This window comes from Lepus europaeus, chromosome 12 (genome assembly GCF_033115175.1).
Source record: "Lepus europaeus isolate LE1 chromosome 12, mLepTim1.pri, whole genome shotgun sequence".
NCBI lineage: Eukaryota > Metazoa > Chordata > Mammalia > Lagomorpha > Leporidae > Lepus > Lepus europaeus.
Window position 1 is genome coordinate 54267508 of NC_084838.1, and position 22443 is coordinate 54289950.

A 22443-nucleotide genomic window follows, 5' to 3' on the forward strand; every position below is an offset into this window, starting at 1 on the left:
TTTGTAAAACTAAATGACTACTTTCCTGCCAGGGAACTAAGATGGATATCAGAAAATATCTAATGAAGCACCTAGCACAAGGTCTGAAGTTGCAATAAAAAGGAAATACTCATCTGATCACTGTTATCCCAAGGAAAGAAAAGTAAAACTAGTAGGTATGAGTATAAAAGAAAATAATTTGTAAGTCACCATGAAGCAAAATTGAGTGAAAAGCACAAAATTACAGACTCGTATGATTAAACAATGAAAAAAACAATCCCACATAACTTTTAGTATTATGTCCATGTTTAGGTTCTGCTTTTTGTTTATTTGCCTGAGATTATAGCAGCAAAAGAAAGGCCCAACATTGAATAAGATGTCACAAAATGGACCCGATGAGTGACAGCTGCAACTGCTACAATGCCAAGATCAGGATGTAATCAAACATATTCTCTTGGCACCAACTACCAGATCCTGGCACCAGAGACTGAGGAAGGGCCTATGACAACGTTAGCAGACTTTGTCTTTTAGGGGATAAAGTAGGTGTTCAGAAATAAAGATTATATTATATTACTTATATCTGTGTAAAAAAAATAAAGGAATATAAATCACAGAAAAATAACTCTTAGGGGTAGGTGTTTGGACCAGTGGTTAAGCTGACAGTTAAGAAGCCCACCTTTAATATCAGGGTGCCTGGGTTTGATTTTCAGCTCTGCTCCTGACTCAAGTTTCCTGCTAATGAAGACCCTGGGAGCCAGTGATATAGGCTCAAGTGATTAGATTCCTTCCACTCACTCAACTCCAGTTGTTGTAGAAAGAGTGAAACCAGTGGATGGAATCCCCACACACACACACACAAATAAATAAATAAAATCTTTAAAGAAAAAATAACTTTGAAATGATTATTAAATGGCTGTAAAACATCTCTTTTTTATGATTTATTTATTTATTTGAAAGGTACAATTATAGAGAGAGGGAGAGTCAGAGAGAAAGAGAATGAGATCTTCCATCCTCTGGGTTCACTCCCCAAATGACCACAATGGCCAGGGCTGGGCCAGGCTGAAGCCAGGAGCCAGGAGCTTCTTCCAGAATTCCCACATGGGCGCAGGGGGCCCAAGGGCTTGGGCCATCTTCCACTGCTTTCCCAGGCCATAGCAGAGCGCTGGATTGGAGTAGCTTGTACTCAAACCAGAGACCACATGGGATGCAGGTACCACAGGCTTTACCCACTACACCACAGCTCTGGCTCCTGTTAAACATCTTTTACAAATGTAAAAGAGATGAGAATTTATTTTGAAAAGCGTTTTAATAACAATGCTTAGGTATATTAAATATTAACAGTAAAATGAGCATATGATAGTACTAAAGAAGTGAATACAAGTGAATAATATAGATTTTCATTAACTATAAACAATAACATTCATCTATATAGTGACTACAACAGACTTAACCAAAGTGAGCCGAGAAAAAAAAAAATGGAGAAAAAAAAATGGTAACCCTTAAAAGTTCTACTCCTGTGAACAAGCATCCAACAGAAATGAAAATGTAGATCAACACAAAATCTTATACTTGAATATTCATAGCAGAATTATTTATAACAGCCAAAAAGCAGAAATAATTTCAGAAGTTTATGAACAGGTGAATGGAAAAATAAATGTGATATATCCATAGAATGGACATGCGCTCAACACATGCTACAATGTGAATGAGCCTTGGAAATATCATGCCAAGTAAAAATAAGCCAGTCACAGAGAACCACATGTTGAATACTTCATTTATGTGAAATAATGAAAAATAAGGAAATCTACATAGAAAGAAAGTAGTTAGAAGTTGTCTAACTTGGGGAGGTGAGTGGAGCATTGTGCAGTTCTTTGGGAAGTAATAAAAATATTCTAAGGATGGTTGCAATGAGGGATATACAATGCTAAAGAGTTTTTAGTGAATACACCAAAAGCCATTGAATTATACCTTTTAAATGAGAAAAGTGTATTGTGTGAATTACTTTTCAATAAAGCTATCTAAAAAATAATTACGCTCCCAAGCCATGAACCTTAGCAAATTATTTAACTTCTCTATACTTCAGTTACCTCTTAGGCAAAATGAGATCAATATTACCCACCTCAAAGAGTTTGGGATAAAAAAAAAAAAAAACGAGTTAATATTTACTCAGGCACTTAATATAGAGTCTGCACATATCATATCAAGTGCTTAATAAACTTCATAATGCAGGTGCCTTGTTACCCATTTTGCCTAGGGCCAGAGAGGTTCAAACAGTATACTAAGGTCACACAGCTAGAAATCACAAAACAAGATAACAATGACAACCACCTTTTTTTTTTTTTTTGGACAGGCAGAGTGGACGGTGAGAGAGAGAGACAGAGAGAAAGGTCTTCCTTTTACCGTTGGTTCACCCTCCAATGGCCGCCGCAGTAGGCGCGCTGCGGCCGGCGCACCACGCTGATCCGATGGCAGGAGCCAGGTACTTATCCTGGTCTCCCATGGGGTGCAGGGCCCAAACACTTGGGCCATCCTCCACTGCACTCCCTGGCCACAGCAGAGAGCTGGCCTGGAAGAGGGGCCACCGGGACAGGATCGGTGCCCCGACCGGGCCTAGAACCCGGTGTGCCGGCACCACAAGGTGGAGGATTAGCCTAGTGAGCCGCAGCACCGGCTTGACAACTACCTATTTCAGTTATTGTGAGAAATATGAATTGACTCACATAACAACTCCTGCTAAACATGTTAAAACATGTCAACACATGCTAAAATGTTAACTTTGACTACAAATAGTAGAATGAGAATGGCTTGAAAATGTTATGATTTGTAAGAGACAAATATTCAAAATATTTTCTGCTTACTTTTAAGTAACTCTAAATAAAACTTACTTAATATTACTTTATTCTCAGAGACCCAAAAGTACCATGCTTAATGTAAACACACACAGACACATGAATAAACATATAGCAGACCCTTGCTCAGTCAGGCTAATTCTAAATCCTTCCGTTACACTGAAACAACTCCACAGAGGTAGATTTTGCCCTCTCATACCATGGCAGGAATTTGGCTCTACTTTCATAATTCATCTCAAAAACCTACCCTGACTTCCTTCTCAAAAATCTTTTCTGATTTTGTTGTACTAGTTGCACCAGTAGCTCTGTGTGCTTATTCTCAGCTCCACATCCACCTTTCGTTGCCTGGCTTTGTCGTCCTGCAGTTGTATTTTGCTAATGTTTCTCCTTGACCCACTGGTGTGATGTTAGATCCTGTCAATAGAGGGCGCAAAAGAAATGCCTCAAGAAACGGAGAAAGGTTTCTCTTCAGGTTCATGGATGCTTCTTTCATTTCTCCTACCACAGCTGCCCAGGGCATGTGAGAAACTCCAGTAAGCGGCTTCCAGTGGGCCGGCTCTGACCTGCAGTACCCCATCACCCAGCAGGCTGTACTCACATTCTCTCCAGATAGGTACGAATCCCATCTTGACCAGGGATACTGGAAGTTTCTTCCTTAGGGACTCTTCCCTCAAGCTAGAGGTGGAAGCTGCTCCCTATCATTACCACGGCAATATCCCTTTAAGACTCTTTTACATCCTTCAGTAATTTAAACACACTGTACTAGTTAACAATTGTTTGTGCTTAGTTTTCCTTGTTCAAATTACCAGTGTGGTTTCTCTCTCCTGACTAGACCTGACTCACACACTGGTGCTTTCTTTTGTTCCCCATAATTCTTTGGTGGAAGGAGGGGTGGGAGAGAGGATGATTTTTCAAGCCCTTTAGAACTTATGCCTGGTGTTTATACTTTTCCACCTGGAAAAAACACAATAGGTAGTTCTAAATATCATATTTAATAGCCAAAGAGAAAAAGGATGTTTTCCACAAACAATTTTAAGACTGATTGATTGATCTGAAAGGTACAGTGACCAAAAGCAAGAAGGAAAGACAGTTCTACCCACTGGTTCATTCCCTAAATGTCTGGAAAGCCTAAGTTTGGCCAGGACAAAGCCAGGAACTATGGACTCCATTTGGGTCTACCATGTGGGTGGCAGGAAGCCAAGTATCTGGGCCATTACATGCTGCCTTCCAGGTACATTAGCAGAAAGCTGCAATGGAAGTGCAGAGTAGCCAGGACTCAAACCAGGCAATCCAATATGGGATGCAGTCATCTCAAGCAACCACTTAACCTCCTGTACCACAATACCCACCCCCTCCACACACACACTATTTTTAAAAAAAATAAAAACACAAAATGCATATTAAATTATATTAATCTTTGATTGTAAAGAGATGGATTAACAGGTTTGCTATCTTACATGTTCTAATTCTTATAAGCTGGCAAAAGTTAAAATGTCTTTCATGTCATGATTATCAGTACCATACACATGGAGAGTTAATTACTGAATCACAAGCTATAGGATATTTGCACTTGTTTACACACACCAAAAGAATTGCACTTCTGAAGAACTATTTTGGTTCTAAATTGAACATTGTTATTCAGCCATCATTCTAAAAAATAAATAAAAATAACAAAATCTAAAAGGAAAAATAACCAAATCTGTGGGTTTTTATGTAGAATTCTATGCAATCAAGGCAGTAAAAGATCTTCTGGAGGCCGGAAACCATAGCCTGCAGTGCTGGCATCCCATATGGACACAAGTTCAAGCCCTGGTTGCTCTACTTCCAATCCAGCTCCCTACTAACGTGCCTGGAAAAGCAGCACAGGAAGCCCCATGTGCTTGGGCCTCTACATGCATGTGGGAGAACTCAAAGCCTCATAAAAGAGCTCAGTATCATAAGAAGGGTGTTTACAGCCCTAATGCTATTCCTTCCTCCTTCCTCTTTTCTAGCTGCTGATGAGAAAGTTCAACTATTAGTGTTGAATAACATTCACACACACACACCTGAGCAAACAGTAAGCTGAGTATTTCCGCACTAGAGTGTGTGTGTGTTGGGGGGGGGGGGGGGGGTTGATCCTCCATAAATAATGCTTGTGATTTGAAAGAACAGAACTCTAACAGTACATCCTGCGCTGCCCCCATCCAAATTCAAGAACCAGTCATTGTTCATATGAACAAGCCAAGATGACATTTTTAAAAAATTCTTTTTTTAAAAACAGATTTGGCACTGCTTTTAGGGCTGATACAAGAACATCTGCAAATGCAAATAAATTAGCTATTTCATGTTATTAAGTTTTAGTCAAGCAATTAGGATTAGGAAGCTATAATATACATTCAATTTGTCTATAATTATAGACTAGCTTCTACTACATGCTCAAACAAGAAATAACAACAACCATGCTTTTGCTGCTAGAATACGTAACAATAAAATAAAGGCATCTGCTTTTCCAGATGAAGCAATAACCATGGCTTTAGCTTGCATTTATGTAGTTGCTCTCTCCATGGAGACTTAAGATGTGTCACCAGCTTTGTCTTATTTAATCTTATTTCATCCTTATACGGGTAGGACTTAGAAAGTAAGATTACATTTACCAAAGGCTAAACTCAAATACCAAAAGAGAAAAACTCTGGCAGTCTAAGCCGAGAACTTGGCCACTAACCTAACATCGACAATACTTTTACATTATTTTAATGGCAAAAGTGAGATTGGGAAAGCAGAATCAGATAGGTAGGACTAGGAAACATATGTGACAGATCTGATATCTTTCAATTAGAAGTAATAGAGGCATACACCGAAAATTGTATGATCCATTACTCCAGGTAATATGACATAAGTGTCATATTAAAAATGAAAGGGGCAGGTGTTCACTCTTGGCAGTTAGGATGTTGCTTCAGTTCAGTGCCTGGTTATGACTCCAGCCTCCATCTTCCTGCTAATACAAACTCTGGGAGCCATGAGAGACAGCACAAGTGATTACTTTCCTGCCTTCCACATGGGAGAGCTGGATGGGGTTCCTAGTATCAGGCTTTGGTGCATTTAAAGAGTGAGTCAGTAGATGATAGTTTGCTTGCTCTATCTGTTGGAAGGAAGGACAGGAGGGAAAGAGGCCAGTAGGCTGGCAGGCAAGCAAGCAGACAGGGTGGCCTTCTTCTTACTGATCCCAGAACTCTGAAACATTCAAAGAGCATTTCCCGCCTTGCATTGGCCTAGAACTACCAATATCCTACATTTATTAAAAAGTAGCATAAGACAGAAAGAATCCCATGTTCATATATGTTGGAGAATCACTAAGTTAAACTGAGTAAGTTTCTTTTCCATAGGATTCCTCAAGACCTTTGACTACTAATGTGCACTGAAACCTCAACAACAAAGATTATACAGCATTTCCAAAACTTCATTCACTACAGGTTGACCATCCTTTCTCACAGTTCAGAAGAATGTATTAAAATCTCCTATATCATTGCCTGGCAGAACGATAAAGTTCAATGATAGGGTTAAACCCAAAAAGATACGTTATCAGGGGGTAAGATTATCTCCAGAGATAATAAATCTCACCTTGACATTTTAAGAGAAACTAGGATGAACTCATTACCTTTTGGAGGTCATCTCTGTAACACTCCTGCTGTACCATTTCCAAAAGACTCAGAGCCAGCTTCTGCCTGGAGGGACCCTCTTCATCTGGGGATATGCAGTCTTCCAAGGTAGTAGACGATAAAATCTGCAGAATTGGCAACACCAGCACTAGAGATGACTTTGGGATTTTCTGATCCTCAGCAAAAGAGAGGAGCTTCAAAGCTATTAATCAAAATATTTACATTTTTAAAATTAATATCCCAGTCCAACAAAATACAGTTTTGCTTAACAATAATATGCCACAAAGTTTTCTTTCTCCTTTACAAATGGGTCAGACACGTAACTAAATGATAAATCTCACTGAAAAGAGGGATAATAATTACCATCTAAAATAAGTTGTTAATGTATGTAACTGAAAATTTGATGATACTCTTAGAGAAAATGCCTGTCATATATCATGAAGTATAAATCAACTCTGTTTTAGGTCAACATGAATTTTTTTAATACAAGTCAACATTTTTTCTTTATACTCTCTCAGATACTATTATTGCTCATAGCAAACAAAGCCAAGGGACCAAAACTGCCTAATCAGTGTGTAAAAAGGCCAAGGTGCATGCCTTTAAAAACCCAGCTGAATATGGTTGAAGCAGGACTGCCCTTCTGCTGTAATTGCTAAGAAGCTAATCACAAAAGTACCAAAGTCCACATGCAATCAAACCTATTCTAATAACTGATTCTTCTTATAGAGTGGAACCTCAACTTAAGACAACAGGAACATACATACACATGGGCAATAACTTAGTCACAGGTAGAATTTCCCCTAGCCTACTAACTGAATGAGTGAGTTAAAGCAAAAATAAACTTTGTCATGTTGTTTTATCAAGATTATTGAACAAACCCTGACCAGCTGAAGGATGTTATTCATAGATTTCAAAGATAAATTATCAAGTAACCAACTGACTTCTTTTCTTTTTTTTTTAATTTCATAAATGTGAATTTACAAAGTGCAACTTTTGTATTGTTGTGGCTTCCCCCCCAACCTCCCTCCATCCTGTGGCCCTCCCCTCTCCCTCTCCCATCCCGCCCTTTATCAAGTTTCATTTTCAATTACCTTCACATACTGAAGATCAACTTAGTATATACTAAGCAAGAATTTCAACAGGCTGCATTCACACAACCGCACAAGGTATAGGGTATTGTTCGACTAGTAGTGTTTTTAAGTTTCATAGTAAAACACATTAAGGACAGAGATCCTACGTGGGGAGCATGTACCCAGTGACTCCCGTTGTTGATTTAACAATTGGCACTCTTATTTATGACGTCAGCAATCACCCGAGACTCTTGCTATGAGCTGTCTAGGCTATGGAAGCCCCTTGAGTTCACCGACTCTGAACTTGTGTACTCAAGGCCGTATCACAGTGGAGGTTCCTTCCTCCCTTCAGAGAAAGGCGCCTCTCTCCTTGATGGCCTGTTCCTTCTGCTGGGGTCTTGTTCACCAGGGTCTTTGATTTAGATTGTTTTTTGCCACGGTGCAACTGACTTCTTCATTATAAAAAAAAAAAAAATTTCTACAAGCCATAAATCATGTCAATGAGGTGTTCATATTTCATTTTAAATCATTTGGAGGGGCCAGTACTGTGGCATACTAGGTTAAGCCTGAGCCGGCTTCCATATGGGCACCAGTTTGAGTCCTGGATGCTCCACTTTTTCTTTCTTTTTTTTTTTTTTTTTGACAGGCAGAGTGGACAGTGAGAGAGAGAGACAGAGAGAAAGGTCTTCCTTTTACCGTTGGTTCACCCTCCAATGGCCGCCGCGGTAGCGCGCTGCAGCTGGCGCACCGCGCTGTTCCGATGGCAGGAGCCAGGTGCTTCTCCTGGTCTCCCATGGGGTGCAGGGCCCAAGCACTTGGGCCATCCTCCACTGCACTCCCTGGCCACAGCAGAGAGCTGGCCTGGAAGAGGGGCAACCGGGACAGGATCGGTGCCCCGACCGGGACTAGAACCCAGTGTGCCGGCGCCGCAAGGCGGAGGATTAGCCTAGTGAGCCGCTGCGCCGGCCTGGATGCTCCACTTTTGATTTAGCTCCCTGCTAATGATTTGGGAAAGCAGTGGAAGATTTCCTAAGTGCTTGGGCCACTGCACCCATGTGGGAAACCAGTTAGAAACTCTGTCTCCTGGCTTTGGATCGGTCCAGCCTTGGCCATAGCAGCCATTTGGGGACAAACCAGCAGATAGAAGACCTGTCTCTGTCTTTCCCTCTCTCTATAACTCTGCCTTTCAAATAAATAAATAAATATTTTTTAAAAAATCATTTGGAAGTCAAACATTAACATAACATGAAGGCGAAACACCAGTTATGCTAACAATACTAATTTAGTTACTTTTGCTAACATTACTAATTTACTTGTTTTTGCCCTAATATTGACTAACACTACTAATTAATTATTTTTGCTTAAATATTGGTTTTAATCCATAAGTACCTCTGATATACTATAAAAATTCATTATCTTTACTAAAACAGGAAATAAATATAGAACAAATGTTTCAATATCCTATATTATAAATCTCCGAGGAATTTTTATGTTGCTATTTATAATCAAGGCTAGTGCTAATTACAAGGATAATATTATTTTAATCTGCACAATGTTTAAATAATCAATATTCTCTTGGTTATCCTATTTCTTTAAATACTCTTTCCTAATATACTAAATGACAATTCTTCCTTACTTTTCAACATGACTTACTCATTCAATAGTTTGTAACATGGTTTATTCACTCTAAATATGGCTACTTCAAATCAGAGACACTAGCTTATAACAAAAAATAAGGCCGGCGCCGTGGCTCACTAGGCTAATCCTCCGCCTTGCGGCGCCGGCACACCGGGTTCTAGTCCTGGTCGGGGCACCGATCCTGTCCCGGTGGCCCCTCTTCCAGGCCAGCTCTCTGCTGTGGCCAGGGAGTGCAGTGGAGGATGGCCCAAGTCCTTGGGCCCTGCACCCCATGGGAGACCAGGAGAAGCACCTGGCTCCTGCCATTGGAACAGTGCGGTGCGCCGGCTGTAGTGCGCCTACTGCGGCGGCCATTGGAGGGTGAACCAATGGCAAAAAGGAAGACCTTTCTCTCTGTCTCTCTCTCACTGTCCACTCTGCCTGTCAAAAAAAAATAATAATAATAATTTCATAAGAAATGTCCAGAGCCGGGGCCTGTGGTGCTGGCATCCCATACGGTCACCGGTTTGAGTCCTAGCTGCTACATTTCCAATCCAGCATCCCTACTGATGGCCTGGGAAAGCAGTAGAAGATGGCTCAAGTACTTGGGCCCCTGCACCCATGTGGGAGACCCAGAAGCAGCTCTTGGATCCTGGCTTCAGCCTGGTCCAGCCCTGGGTGTTGTGGCCATTTGGGGAGTGAACCCACTGATGGAAGATTTCTCTCTCTGTAACTCTGCCTTTCAAATAAATGAAATATATCTTTAAAAGGAAAAAAATAGAAATGTCCAGAAAAAGTCAGTCTATAGAAAGAGAGCAGATCAGCATTTGTCTGGGACTGTGGATGGAATGAGAGTTAACTACAAATTGGTATAATAAATGTTGGGGGATGATGGAAATGTTCTAAAACTGCATTGTGGTATGGGCTGCACAAATCTATAAATTTACTAAGCCATGCTTTATTGAACACTTTAAAATGGTGAATGTTATGGTATGTAATTATATGTCAATAAAGTTGCTCCAAAGACTAAGAAAACCATGTCTGTCAGAAGTTACAACACTGGTAAATTATAGCCTCATGTACCAGTACAAAGGAAAAAATAGACCAGAAAGGGTTGAGGGGAGGAGTTCAAATGAGCACAAAGTCAAAAGGCAAAAGCAGGGTAGGAACCAAAGTCCAAAGAACAAAGGACCCCTCAATGTGCAAGAGCCATTTCAAAAGCAGATGGCAAGTTAAAGACCAATTCACTCTAAAAACCACGATGGGTGCTAGCACCCATAAGAATGAGACACACAAGCATTCATCTCAAGCACTTAAAAAAAAAAAAAAAAGATTTATTTACTTATTTGAAAGGCAGAGTTGCAGAGAGGCAGAGGCAGAGAGAGAGATCTTCCATTCACTGGTTCACTCCCCAGATGGCCACAACAGCCAGAGCTGAGCCAGGAGCTTCTTCCTGGTCTCTGAAATGGGTGCAGGGGCTCAAGGACTTTGGTCATCTTCTGCTGCTTTCCCAGGCACATTAGCAGGCATGCTGGATTGGAAAAGGAACAGCCGGGACTAACACTGGAGCCCATATGGGATGCCGACACTGCAGGCAGCAGCTTTACCTGCTACTGCCACAGTGTCAGCCCCTCAAGCACTTTTCTAAAATGAGATAGCAGTGTCTCAAATTATGGTAGTACTGTACAACATCATTTAGAATCCTCCATTACTACAAAGTTTATAGTGGATCAAGTAAAGAAAGGTAACATTAATGTAAAAGCTATACTTATTATTATTATTATTATTATTTTTTGACAGGCAGAGTGGACAGTGAGAGAGAGACAGAGAGAAAGGTCTTCCTTTTGCCATTGGTTCACCCTCCAATGGCCGCCGCGGTAGCACGCTGCGGCCGGCGCACCACGCTGATCCGATGGCAGGAGCCAGGTGCTTCTCCTGGTCTCCCATGGGGGGCAGGACCCAAGGACTTGGGCCATCCTCCACTGCACTCCCTGGCCACAGCAGAGAGCTGGCCTGGAAGAGGGGCCACCGGGACAGGATCGGTGCCCCGACCAGGACTAGAACCCGGTGTGCCGGCGCCGCAAGGCGGAGGATTAGCCTAGTGAGCCATGGCGCTGGCTGTAAAAGCTATACTTTAAAGGTGTGTAGTGCAAGGCCAACCAATATGATTCTTTACCACATTATTCTACTTCCCCTTTGCCTCCTCACCCACTTTACCTTTACCCACTTTACCTTAAATCAATACTGGACAATCAAAAGAATATTATCTTTCATGTGTTCTAGCTAGATTGATAGCAGGGTCAAATGTCCATGGAACATGAAATTAAAAGATAAATATACTTTTGATGCAATAAAGAATTTTAAGTCCATGCAGTTTTTTCTTAATACGTACTTTCTATTAACTTTTTGAAGATCTCTCAGATGATATACATAAAATAATTTTATCCAACGTAGCTCTAGTTATGGACAGTAAAGTTATAGAGTTTATAAAACAAATACAACTGCTAATCAGTTTCTTTCAAGAGTTTTATGTTATAATTTCTCATATTGCTGCACAATTGTGAATAAGGTGAGATGCCCTTTAATTTATTTGCAAATATCACTGCTATAGAATTCACATAACCCTCTAACAAGCAGACAAGATACCTGGTAAATTATGGTATCAGGAAGCTTATACAAGGTATGTGTAATGGCTATTTGGACAAGGAAACAAAAATTCTATTTGATAACAATAGCAAAATTTCCAGTACTGAAATTCAAAATATACAGGATGGCATGAAATATTGTTCAAGTACTGTTCCCAATACTTGTGTCATATTTACAATGGATTCTAGTGAGTGTATTTTTATTCACCTAGAGTTAGGATTGGCTTCTGCTGACTTGCTGGAGTCTGTAGAAGAAGTAAAGCTATTCCAATTATGACCAGTTCAACAGGAAAATCCTGAAAAGAATAAAAGGGAAAAAAGATTTGTTGAAAAAGTTATCAGGACTATGGCTTTATAACAAGTATCCAAGAACTGTATATTCCACATCAAAGATTGTAAACTCATTATCCAAAATTATTTATATAACTATATATATGATCTACTGAAGAATGAATGCCACACAGTCAAGAATAAGTTAAAAATGCTATTACTTATAGCCAAAAACCAATAGGCTACAAATCAAAATAATTCAGAGGGAAAATTCCTCAACATAACAAATTGACAAGTCTCCAAAAGAGTTTATCTTTGTAAACCACTGAAAATTATCCAAAACACTGAATTTTTTTTTTAAATGGGGCGGCAAGGAACAGTAGAAACTTTTATTTATTTATTTGACAGGCAGAGTGGACAGTGAGAGAGAAAGGTCTTCCTTTACCGTTGATTCACCCTCCAATGGCCGCTGCAGCCAGCACACCACGCTGATCTGAAGCCAGGGGCCAGGTGCTTCCCCCAGTCTCCCATGCGGGTGCAGGGCCCAAGCACTTGGGCCATCCTCCACTGCACTCCCGAGCCACAGCAGAGAGCTGGACTGGAAGAGGGGCAACCGGGACAGAATCTGGTGCCCCAACCGGGAATAGAACCCGGTGTGCTGGCACCGCAGGCGGAGGATTAGCCTATTGAGCCGCGGCGCCAGCCAAAATACTTAATTTAAGAACATTTCACTTCTGGAAAATAGCTCAGTTTTCTACTTACCTAATACAGACATGATTTATCTTTATAACTTGCATAATCACTTACAGTAAACAAATTTTTAATAAATAATGTTATTATAATAAAAGAAATATTAAGGCCAAGGATGCAGAAATTATTTTGAAATTACAGTAATTCATTAAGCATTTTTAAATGTGGCAAATAACCACAGAAACCTAAAATCATTAAGTTTGCAAAATACATTAATAAAATGGAAAATATATCAACATTATATCCTAATAAATAAAATTCAAGTAACATAAGTTTGTTTGAGGTTTCTAAACAAAGAAAACAATGTACAATGGAATTAAAGGACAAAGATCCATCCAACTAATTCATTCTGAAATGTAAAGATCCATATTAAAGTAACACTTGAGAACAATGTAGTCTGACACACTCAGAAGTTATAATCTTAGAAATGCTATCAACTGTGGCACAAATTAATAATATCCTAAATGTTAGTTTCTCCATTTGAACAGTGAAATTAATCAAACTGCAAAATCTTCTAATGTGTTTATGGAGCTTGATAAAAACAGCAAAGGTGGAAATTAATTTTTGAATTTTAAAAAGTGTTATATAATCCCATTTGTATCTTTGCAGACTCTAAACCAGTATGTTTGCTATTTTGAAACAGTTGAGAACAGTTCTCAAAAACAACTGTTGAAACAGCTCTTAACAATCAAAGGAAAATAAATGCACTTTAAAAACCAATATGCGGCCGGCGCCGCGGCTCACTAGGCTAATCTTCTGCCTTGCGGCGCCGGCACACCGGGTTCTAGTCCCGGTCGGGGCACCGATCCTGTCCCGGTGGTCCCTCTTCCAGGCCAGCTCTCTGCTGTGGCCAGGGAGTGCAGTGGAGGATGGCCCAAGTCCTTGGGTCCTGCCCCCCATGGGAGACCAGGAGAAGCACCTGGCTCCTGCCATTGGATCAGCGCGGTGCGCCGGCCGCAGCGTGCTACCGCGGCGGCCATTGGAGGGTGAACCAATGGCAAAAGGAAGACCTTTCTCTCTGTCTCTCTCTCTTACTGTCCACTCTGCCTGTCAGAAAAAAAAAAAAACAATATGCCAACTATATACCATCACACCATTTTTTGCCATACTTTCCTCAATTTTATTTCAATTTCTGCATTTCCATTTTTAAAAAGCCAGCAAAATAATTTAGATATCAAATTTACTACTTTCCAAGATCAGAAACAAAAGCATTGTTGTATACTAACACTATATTAGAAAGCATTTTCACTCAAGCTATCACTGCAGGGGTCAAAAAGTAGCTTTCTAAAAAAAAAAAAAATAGCTTTCTGGGTTCTGAAATGGAATAGAAGTAATTTAAGTAGCTAGAACTTAAAGGTATGCAGACACAAATGAAAACAGTCTTCTTCAGGAAGGGTAGGACTGGCCTGTTCAGGATAGTGGGAGGAAATGAGTTAGAGATTCAAAACATCAAAATAAGGAAAAGCAAATGGTAGGTGTTTAGATCAGATAAATCTTTAATAGCTTATATTTCTAGAAGTTATAAGTTTTTGTTTGACTAGCTTTTAATGTACGCTAAGGTACAGTACAATTTAATCACATGTGTAATGAAAGCTCATGTTGGACAATGCATGTACCACTGCAAATACTAGAGTTCTACTGTCAAGAATTCTATATTTAGTTGTAGAAAAATGTTTTTTAAGAGAAAACAAGGTGTAGGGAATGTTACATACCAAAGCACACACAACAGTGATGGCAGCCCAACTTATACAATGTCCCAACGCCACAGCTTTGCTGCCTACCTTATCCTCTTGGCAGAGCAGATTGGGCAGGGCAGGGCTTAAATGTTCATTTCTCATAGCAAATCAAAAAAAAACTATGACCCATAGTGAAGAAAAATAATTATAACTGAGTCAGCTAATAGCAAAGCCTTAGAATCAGAGATTCTTGAGCTAAGGCCAGAATGTTTTATTTGTCCTTCACTTTGAGATCTACTCAGTTGCCTCCTAATCAGTATCATTTTTACCTAATGTTGCTGTCCAGAATACCCTTGTTTTGCTTGAGTCGAAAGAAGTTGTGACCATTCAAATCCAGCTAAAAATAACTCAACTAAAACCAAATCCACCCCATGTAATGCAATCTAAGAAATCATCCCATTTTCAATGTACAATGATATATCTCTGATGTAAGAATAGAAAGAGTAGAGAGGTAAAAGAAGAATTACTGAAATGTTTGAATCAATTATCTAACTGAAACTCAGTGACAGAGAAATATAGGTATAGCTTCAAAATATATAATAAGACTGTTTTATTACACTTCATTTTATTTCAAATTACAGAATATATAGTCCCAAAAGATATATACTTGCAATTTGATTTTCTTAAGTTTATATTTTTACCTCAGGAACAATGGGATAAAGGTAGGGGTTAGGAAACTTTGTAACACAAATATCTGAACAGTTCTACTTACTGCTACTTCTACTGAAATTGTTAAATTAGGAAGAAGGGAGACAATATAAAAATGATGTCTCATGGCTGCGCTGCGGCTCATTTGGCTAATCCTCCGCCTGCAGCACCGGTATCCCACGTTCTAGTCCTGATTGGGGCACCAGATTCTGTTCCGGTTGCTCCTCTTCTAGTCCAGCTCTTTGCTGTGGCCCAGGAAGGCAGTGGAGACCAGGAAGAGTCACCTGGCTCCTGGCTTCGAATCGGCACAGCACGCAGAATCGGCACAGCACGCAGGCCGTAGCAGCCATTTGGGGGGTTAACCAACAGAAGGAAGACCTTTCTCTCTTTCTCTCTGTCTCTCTCTCTCACTGTCTAACTCTGCCTGTCTAAAAAAAAAAAAAAAAAAAAAGTCTCACATATAAATTTATTCATTACTCTAAAAGAAATTAGTATTGTGTAATTTCATGCCATAATCAAAAACAATTTTAAAATTTTACACAATGCCAATTCGATGAGATTCTTACCGGCCAAAAATAGTACACATGAAACTTCAGTAAGGACAATGTCTGCAACACACTGAAATGCATCGCATATGTTGAAATCTATGAATTCACAATAATACCTTTAGAAACTGGTACATAGGAGGAAAGGATGAAGACTCATACATCTTTCCCACTTTTCCTATATAAACTCTATCACTGAATAACCAACTATAAGGTGAAAAGGAGTTTCCTTTTATGGAAAATTCCAGGTAATGAATGAAGAAAAAAACTATAGACTTAAAAAGATTATTATTTCCACAATTCCTAATGAATGAATTCAACCAAACATCAACCATCAATAGCTACTGGGATCACTTTTATTTCCATATATATATGGAAATATATATGATATATATATATGATATATATATCATGAGCCGCTTGATGAATTAATACAACAGTCTCTATAGTCTTAAACAATAACAAACAGGTGCCGGTGCCATGGTGCACTATGTTATTCATCCACCTGCAGTGCTGGCATCCCATATGGGTGTCGGTTCTAGTCCTGGTTGCCCCTCTTCCAGTCCACCTCTCAGCTTTGGCCTGGGATAGCAGTAGAAGATGGCCCAAGTCCTTGGGCCCCTGCACCAGCATGGGAGACCGGGAAGAAGCTCCTGGCTCCTGGCTTCGGATCAGCACAGCTCCGGCCATTGCGGCCATTTGGGGAGTGAACCAAAGGAAGGAAGACCTTTCTCTCTATCTCTCTTTCTCTGTCTGTAACTCTACCTGTCAAATAAATAAATAAAATCTTAAAAAAAAAAAAACTCTGAATCTGATTCCTCTACCTTTGAACAAAGAAACATGGTACAGTGCACCATGAGAATGCAATCAGCAAAAACTGGAAGGCAGAAAACTAAAGCTCAGATAAAAACACATTTATCTATTTACATCTATGTATTATCTGAATTATGAAATATGTACTATAAAACATACCCATTATGTATAATAGGTACAATTATATATACTTATACATAAATAGGGGTTTGATATATAATATCATTTCATCCTGCTTAATATATAATCCTATATTATGCTTATAATATAAATTATTTATTATATATGTAACAAACACAATTATGCAACATACAATGTAATTATAATTATGTATAATTACACAATATATGATATCTAGAGCCTCACTATACATGAAACCATTCTTAAGATTGACAAATTGGCAAATGACACACCTGAGTTTTCCTCAGCTCACACATACCACCAAAACATACTCTCACTCAATATTTCTTAACCTGTCATTCACTCCCTAATTCTAATTATTTCTAATATTATCTCTCTGCTGAAACAGCTTCCTCCAATATGACCAATAAACTTGTTTGCTGCTTCCTAAAAGAACTTTCCATTTCTTACCTTACATCCTTTCTCCATACCATATAACACTATCAAATATTCCTTTCCTTGACTTTCATGTCCTCTATCTCTTCCATTCCCATACAATCTCTAGCCATACTTTCTCATTCCCTCTTTATTAGTACACTCCAAATGTCAATGACCTTTGGAGTTCCCTCCCAAGCCAAACCATCCAAACCACCCAAATGCATGTTAAAACTCCCACCTCAAGTAGATGACCACAAATCTGTACTGTTACCATAGGCTTCTAGCCTGAATTTTGAAACCACATATCTGTATAATCCATATACATCTCAAATCAAATTATGCAAAACACTCAAATTTGGTATCTAAGACCAAATTTATCTTCTTCTGAACACTACCTGCCATTTCTCATAGTAAAAGATGCTACCCAGCAGTTCCAAAGAAAAAGTTGAGACTCCACCAAGGTCCCTCACCTTAACCATCCAAGTAACCACAAAGCCCTATCAACTTAACTTCCCATGTCTCTCTTTTCCCACTCGTATTTCTCTGATTAGCACCCTAGTATGGAATGAAATTTATATGTTGAAAGGGTAGAAAAATCCAGGTACATTCCACTTATCTACAGAGTCATAGTAAAAAGATAAAAGCTGCCACGGCAAAAAGAAAAAAAAAAAAAGGAAAAAAAATCAACAACTTGATCAGCCTGTGTACTGACTGTTGATGAACAACTTAATACTTTATCCCTTTTAGTATTCTTTTTTGTTCTACTTAACACTATTGGTTGAACTCTTTAATTAACACACAATTATTCTTAGGTGTTTAAATTTAACTGAAAAGTGATCTCTGTTAAATATAAGAGTGGGAATAAGAGAGGGAGGAGATGTACAATTCGGCACATGCTCAATCGGACTTGCCCCAAATGGTGGAGTTAGAAACGTGCCAGGGGATTCCAATACAATCCCATCAAGGTGGCATGTACCAATGCCATCTCACTAGTCCAAGTGATCAGTTTCAGTTCACAATTGATAATAATGATAGGATTAAGAGTCAAAGGGATCACATAAACAAGACTAGTGTCTGCTAATACTAACTGATACAATTAAAAAGGAGAGGATGATCCAACATGGGAAGTGGGATACACAGCAGACTCAAAGAATGGCAGATGTCCTAAATAGCACTCTGGCCTCAGAATCAACCCTTAAGGCATTCAGATCTGGCTGAAGAGCCCATGAGAGGATTTTAGGCATGGAAAACCAAGACATTCTGGAAAAAAAAAAAAAAAGTACCTAAATGAAAGATCTCTGTGAGTGAGATCCCAGTGGAAAGAATGGGCCATTAAAGGAGGTACCTTCCTCTGAAGGGAGGAGAGAACTTCCACTTTGACTATGACCTTGTCTAAATAAGATCAGAGTTGGTGAACTCAAGATGCTTCCATAGCCTTGGCAACTCATGACAAGAGCCTAGGGAGATTACTGACACCATAAACAAAAGTGTCAAATTGTTAAGTCAACAACAGGAGTCACTGTGCACTTACTCCCCATGTAGGAGCTCTGCCCTTAATGTGTTGTACTATGTTAATTAATGCTATAACTAGTATTCAAACAGTACATTATACTTTGTGTTTCTGTGTGGGTGCAAACTGTTGAAATCTTTACTTAATATGTACTAAATTGGGCCGGCGCCATGGCTCAACAGGCTAATCCTCTGCCTAGCGGCGCTGGCACACTGGGTTCTAGTCCCGGTCAGTGCACTGGATTCTGTCCCGGTTGCCCCTCTTCCAGGCCAGCTCTCTGCTATGGCCCAGGAGTGCAGTGGAGGATGGCCCAAGTGCTTGGGCCCTGCACCCCATGGGAGACCAGGAGAAGCACCTGGCTCCTGGCTTCAGATCAGCACAGTGTGCCGGCCGCGGCGGCCATTGGAGGGTGAACCAACAGCAAAGGAAGACCTTTCTCTCTGTCTCTCTCTCTCTCACTATCCACTCTGCCTGTCAAAATAAATAAATAAATAAATAAATAAATAAATAAATAAATAATAAAAATATGTACTAAATTGATCTTCTGTATATAAAGATAATTGAAAATGAATCTTGATGTGAATGGGACAGGAGAGGGAATGGGAGATGGGAGGGTTGCGGGTGGGAGGGAAGTTATGGAGGTGTGGGGAGCCACTGTGAAAAAAAAAAAAGAAAGAAAAAAATCAACAAATTTCTCCACAAATGCCAAAAAACAAAAGCACCAATTCAAGATGGAAGAGTAGGGAGAGACCTTACTGCTCTACCCCAGGAGAAGACAGTTTAAAGAAAGTGGAGAGAGTGTAGTCTCCAAGAAGAGTTAGGGAGAAAATTGGAGAGGAAACTCTGCTGAAATTAGAAGGGCATGGTGGACCTACATGGAGGGTGTGGGCCCACAGCTCAGGACTCCAGCAGCCCAGAGCCTACACACCAGCATTGGAAAGTGAGGTGAGACCAGACCACAGCAGCCCAAGCCACTGGCAAAAAAGCTGCAGGAAGAGCCTAGAGGGAAGCCGACTTGGAGCCCCGTGGGGGATAGTGTACCAGCCAAACTAGAGGAGAAAATAAATAAATAAATAGAAAAGATGATCACTTTACAACGGCGTCCTGTAACAAGCCAAAAGAGTGGGTGCCATTTTGGACATATGTAACACCTGCACCAGCTCGTGTCTGTGACCAACAACCAGACAAGTGGAGACCCTGACTCTGATGGGGAGAACTAACAGGAAGCTAGGAGCTTGTGACTATATGAGGCCTCTGTACCGGGACTGTAAAAAAAAACTGAGGGTGTGTGAGAGGACTCAGGGTGTGGCTGGGACTTTGGGCAGTCACAGTGGGAGACTCCACAAGTTCAGGGTATCCTGATTTGTTGGTAAGAGACATTGCTGGGGAAACTGAACTTACACTGAGGACTGCAAAGATCCTCTGTTGTGGTCTTTGGGAAAGAGCAGACAAATATTATACCCATTGGGGCTAGCTCTCAGGCACTGGTCTCCATTGAGGATAGGAGCTCAGTTGTGAAGAATATCCTCCCTTATGATTAAAGAGAAAGAGAGAGAGAGAATTTACCAACCCAAAACTGGGTATGTCACCTTAGGCACACCCTTATCCCTGGAGAACTGAACAGAGCTCTCTGGCCACACCCACTACAGGTCTCTAGAGATACACTGAAAGCAGACATTCCATTTATCTACAGAGTCATAGTACAAAGCTAAAAGCTGCCACAGCAGAAAAAAAAAAAAAAAAAGAAGAAGAAATCAACAAATTTCTCCACAAATGCCAAAAAACAAAAGCAACAATTCAAGAAACAAGAATAAGGAAGACAACATGATGCCCCCAAAAGAATACAACACTTCAATACTACATTGTGAAGATGATGAGATGGAAGAAATACAAGAAATGGAATTCAAAATATTGATTATAAGATTACATAGAAAAAATCCGAAGCAAAGGCATGAACTACTAAAATTCGTATAGGACATGAAAGAAAATTTCTCCCATGAAATTGAGATCTTAAAGAGAAATCAAAATGAAATCAAGAATTTAATGACAAATAAAAAATGCACTGAAAGCCTTAAAAACAAAATTGTTGAGGCAGAAGAGAGAATATCGGACTTAGAAGATGAAGCACAGGAAATTATACAGTCAAACCAAAGACAAAATGAGGAAATTAGAAAACCAAAAAACACTGCTGGGAATCTACAGGATACTATAAAAAGACCCAATATACAGGTTCTAGGAGTTCCTAAAGGCACGGTAAGAGAGAAAGGATTAGAAGGCCTTTTTAGTGAAATAATAACAGAAAATTTCCCTAGTTTGGAGAAAGAAAGGGACATACAAGGACAGGAAGCACACGGAACTCCTAATAGACATGACCAGGAAACATCCTCAGCACGACACATTGTAATCAAATTCACCATAGTAAAACATAAAGAGAAGATTCTAAAATGTGCATGAGAGAAACGCCAGATTACTTTCAGAGAATCTTCAATTAGACGCACAGCAGACTCTCATCAGAAACCCTACAGGCTAGGAAGAATTGTCCAAATCATAAGAGAAAAAAAATCATCATCCCAGAATATTGTACCCTGCAAAGCTCTCATTTATTAATGAAGCTGAAATAAAGAACTTCCATATCAAACATAAATTTAAAGAATTTGTCAACACTCATCCAGCCCTACAAAAGATGCTTAAAGATGTGTGGCATACAGAAACACAGAAACATGGTCATCACAATGAAAAAAGCTAAAGGAAGAAAATCTCACGGTAAAAGCTCAAAGGAAATTCCAATTTAAAAATAAGAATTCTTGGCCAGCGCAGTGGCTCACTTGGCTAATCTTCCGCCTGCAGCATTGGCACACGAGGTTCTAGTCCCGGTCAGGGCATCAGATTCTGTCCTGGTTGCTCCTCTTCCAGTCTAGCTCTCTGTTGTGGCCCAAGAAGGCAGTGGAGGACGGCCCAAGTGCTTGGGCCCTGCACCCGCATGGGAGACCAGGAGGAAGCACCTGGCTCCTGGCTTTGGATCAGCGCAGCGCGCTGGCCATAGTAGCCATTTGAGGGGTGAACCAATGGAAGGAAGACCTTTCCCTCTCTCTCTCTCTCTCTCTCTCTCTCTCTCTCTCTCTCTCACTAACTCTGCCTGTCCAAAGAAAATTGTAAAAAAAAAAAAAAAAAAAAAAAAAAAGGAATTCTTTTGAAAAAATGACAAGGCAAACTCATTACTTATCAATAGTCACCTTGAAAGTAAATGGTCTCAAACCCCAGTTAAAAGACACAGACTGGGTGATTGGATTAAAAAACAAAACCCATCTATTTTCTGCCTACAAGAAACACATCTCAAAAACAAAGATGCATGCATGAAAAAAGATATTTCATGCCAACTGAAACCAAAAAAGAGCTGATACAGCTATCTTACTATCAGATACAATAGACTTTAACACAAAAACTGTTAATAGAGACAAAGAAGGGCACTATGTAATGATCAAAGGATCAATTCAACAGGAAGATGTAACTATTATATATGCATATGCACCTAATTACAGTGCACCTGGTTATTTAAAAGAAATGTTAAGGGACTTAAAGGGAGACTTATACTCCAATACAATAGTATTGGGGGACGTCAATACTCCACTTTAAGCAATGGATAGATCAACAAGACAGAAAATCAACAAGCAAACAGCAGATTTAAATGACACTATGGACCAAATGGAACTAACAGAAATCTACAGAACTTTTCATCCTGCAGTTGCAGAATACACATTCTTCTCAGCAGTACATGGAACATTCTCTATGACTGACCACATACTAGGCCATAAAGCAAG

General features: G+C 39.8%; 1 protein-coding gene across 2 annotated transcripts in view; it reads right to left on the reverse strand.

Annotated features, from left to right (window-relative positions):
• Window positions 1-22443, reverse strand: part of FOCAD (focadhesin) — a 360290-nt gene that overhangs the window by 240444 nt on the left and 97403 nt on the right. For both annotated transcript variants that reach the window (XM_062208140.1, XM_062208139.1), the window contains exons 9-10: window positions 12004-12091; window positions 6463-6665 (exon numbers count right to left, since the gene is read on the reverse strand). In XM_062208140.1, the coding sequence (XP_062064124.1) occupies window positions 6463-6665; window positions 12004-12091 (291 nt within the window). The remainder of the gene's footprint in view (window positions 1-6462; window positions 6666-12003; window positions 12092-22443) is intronic.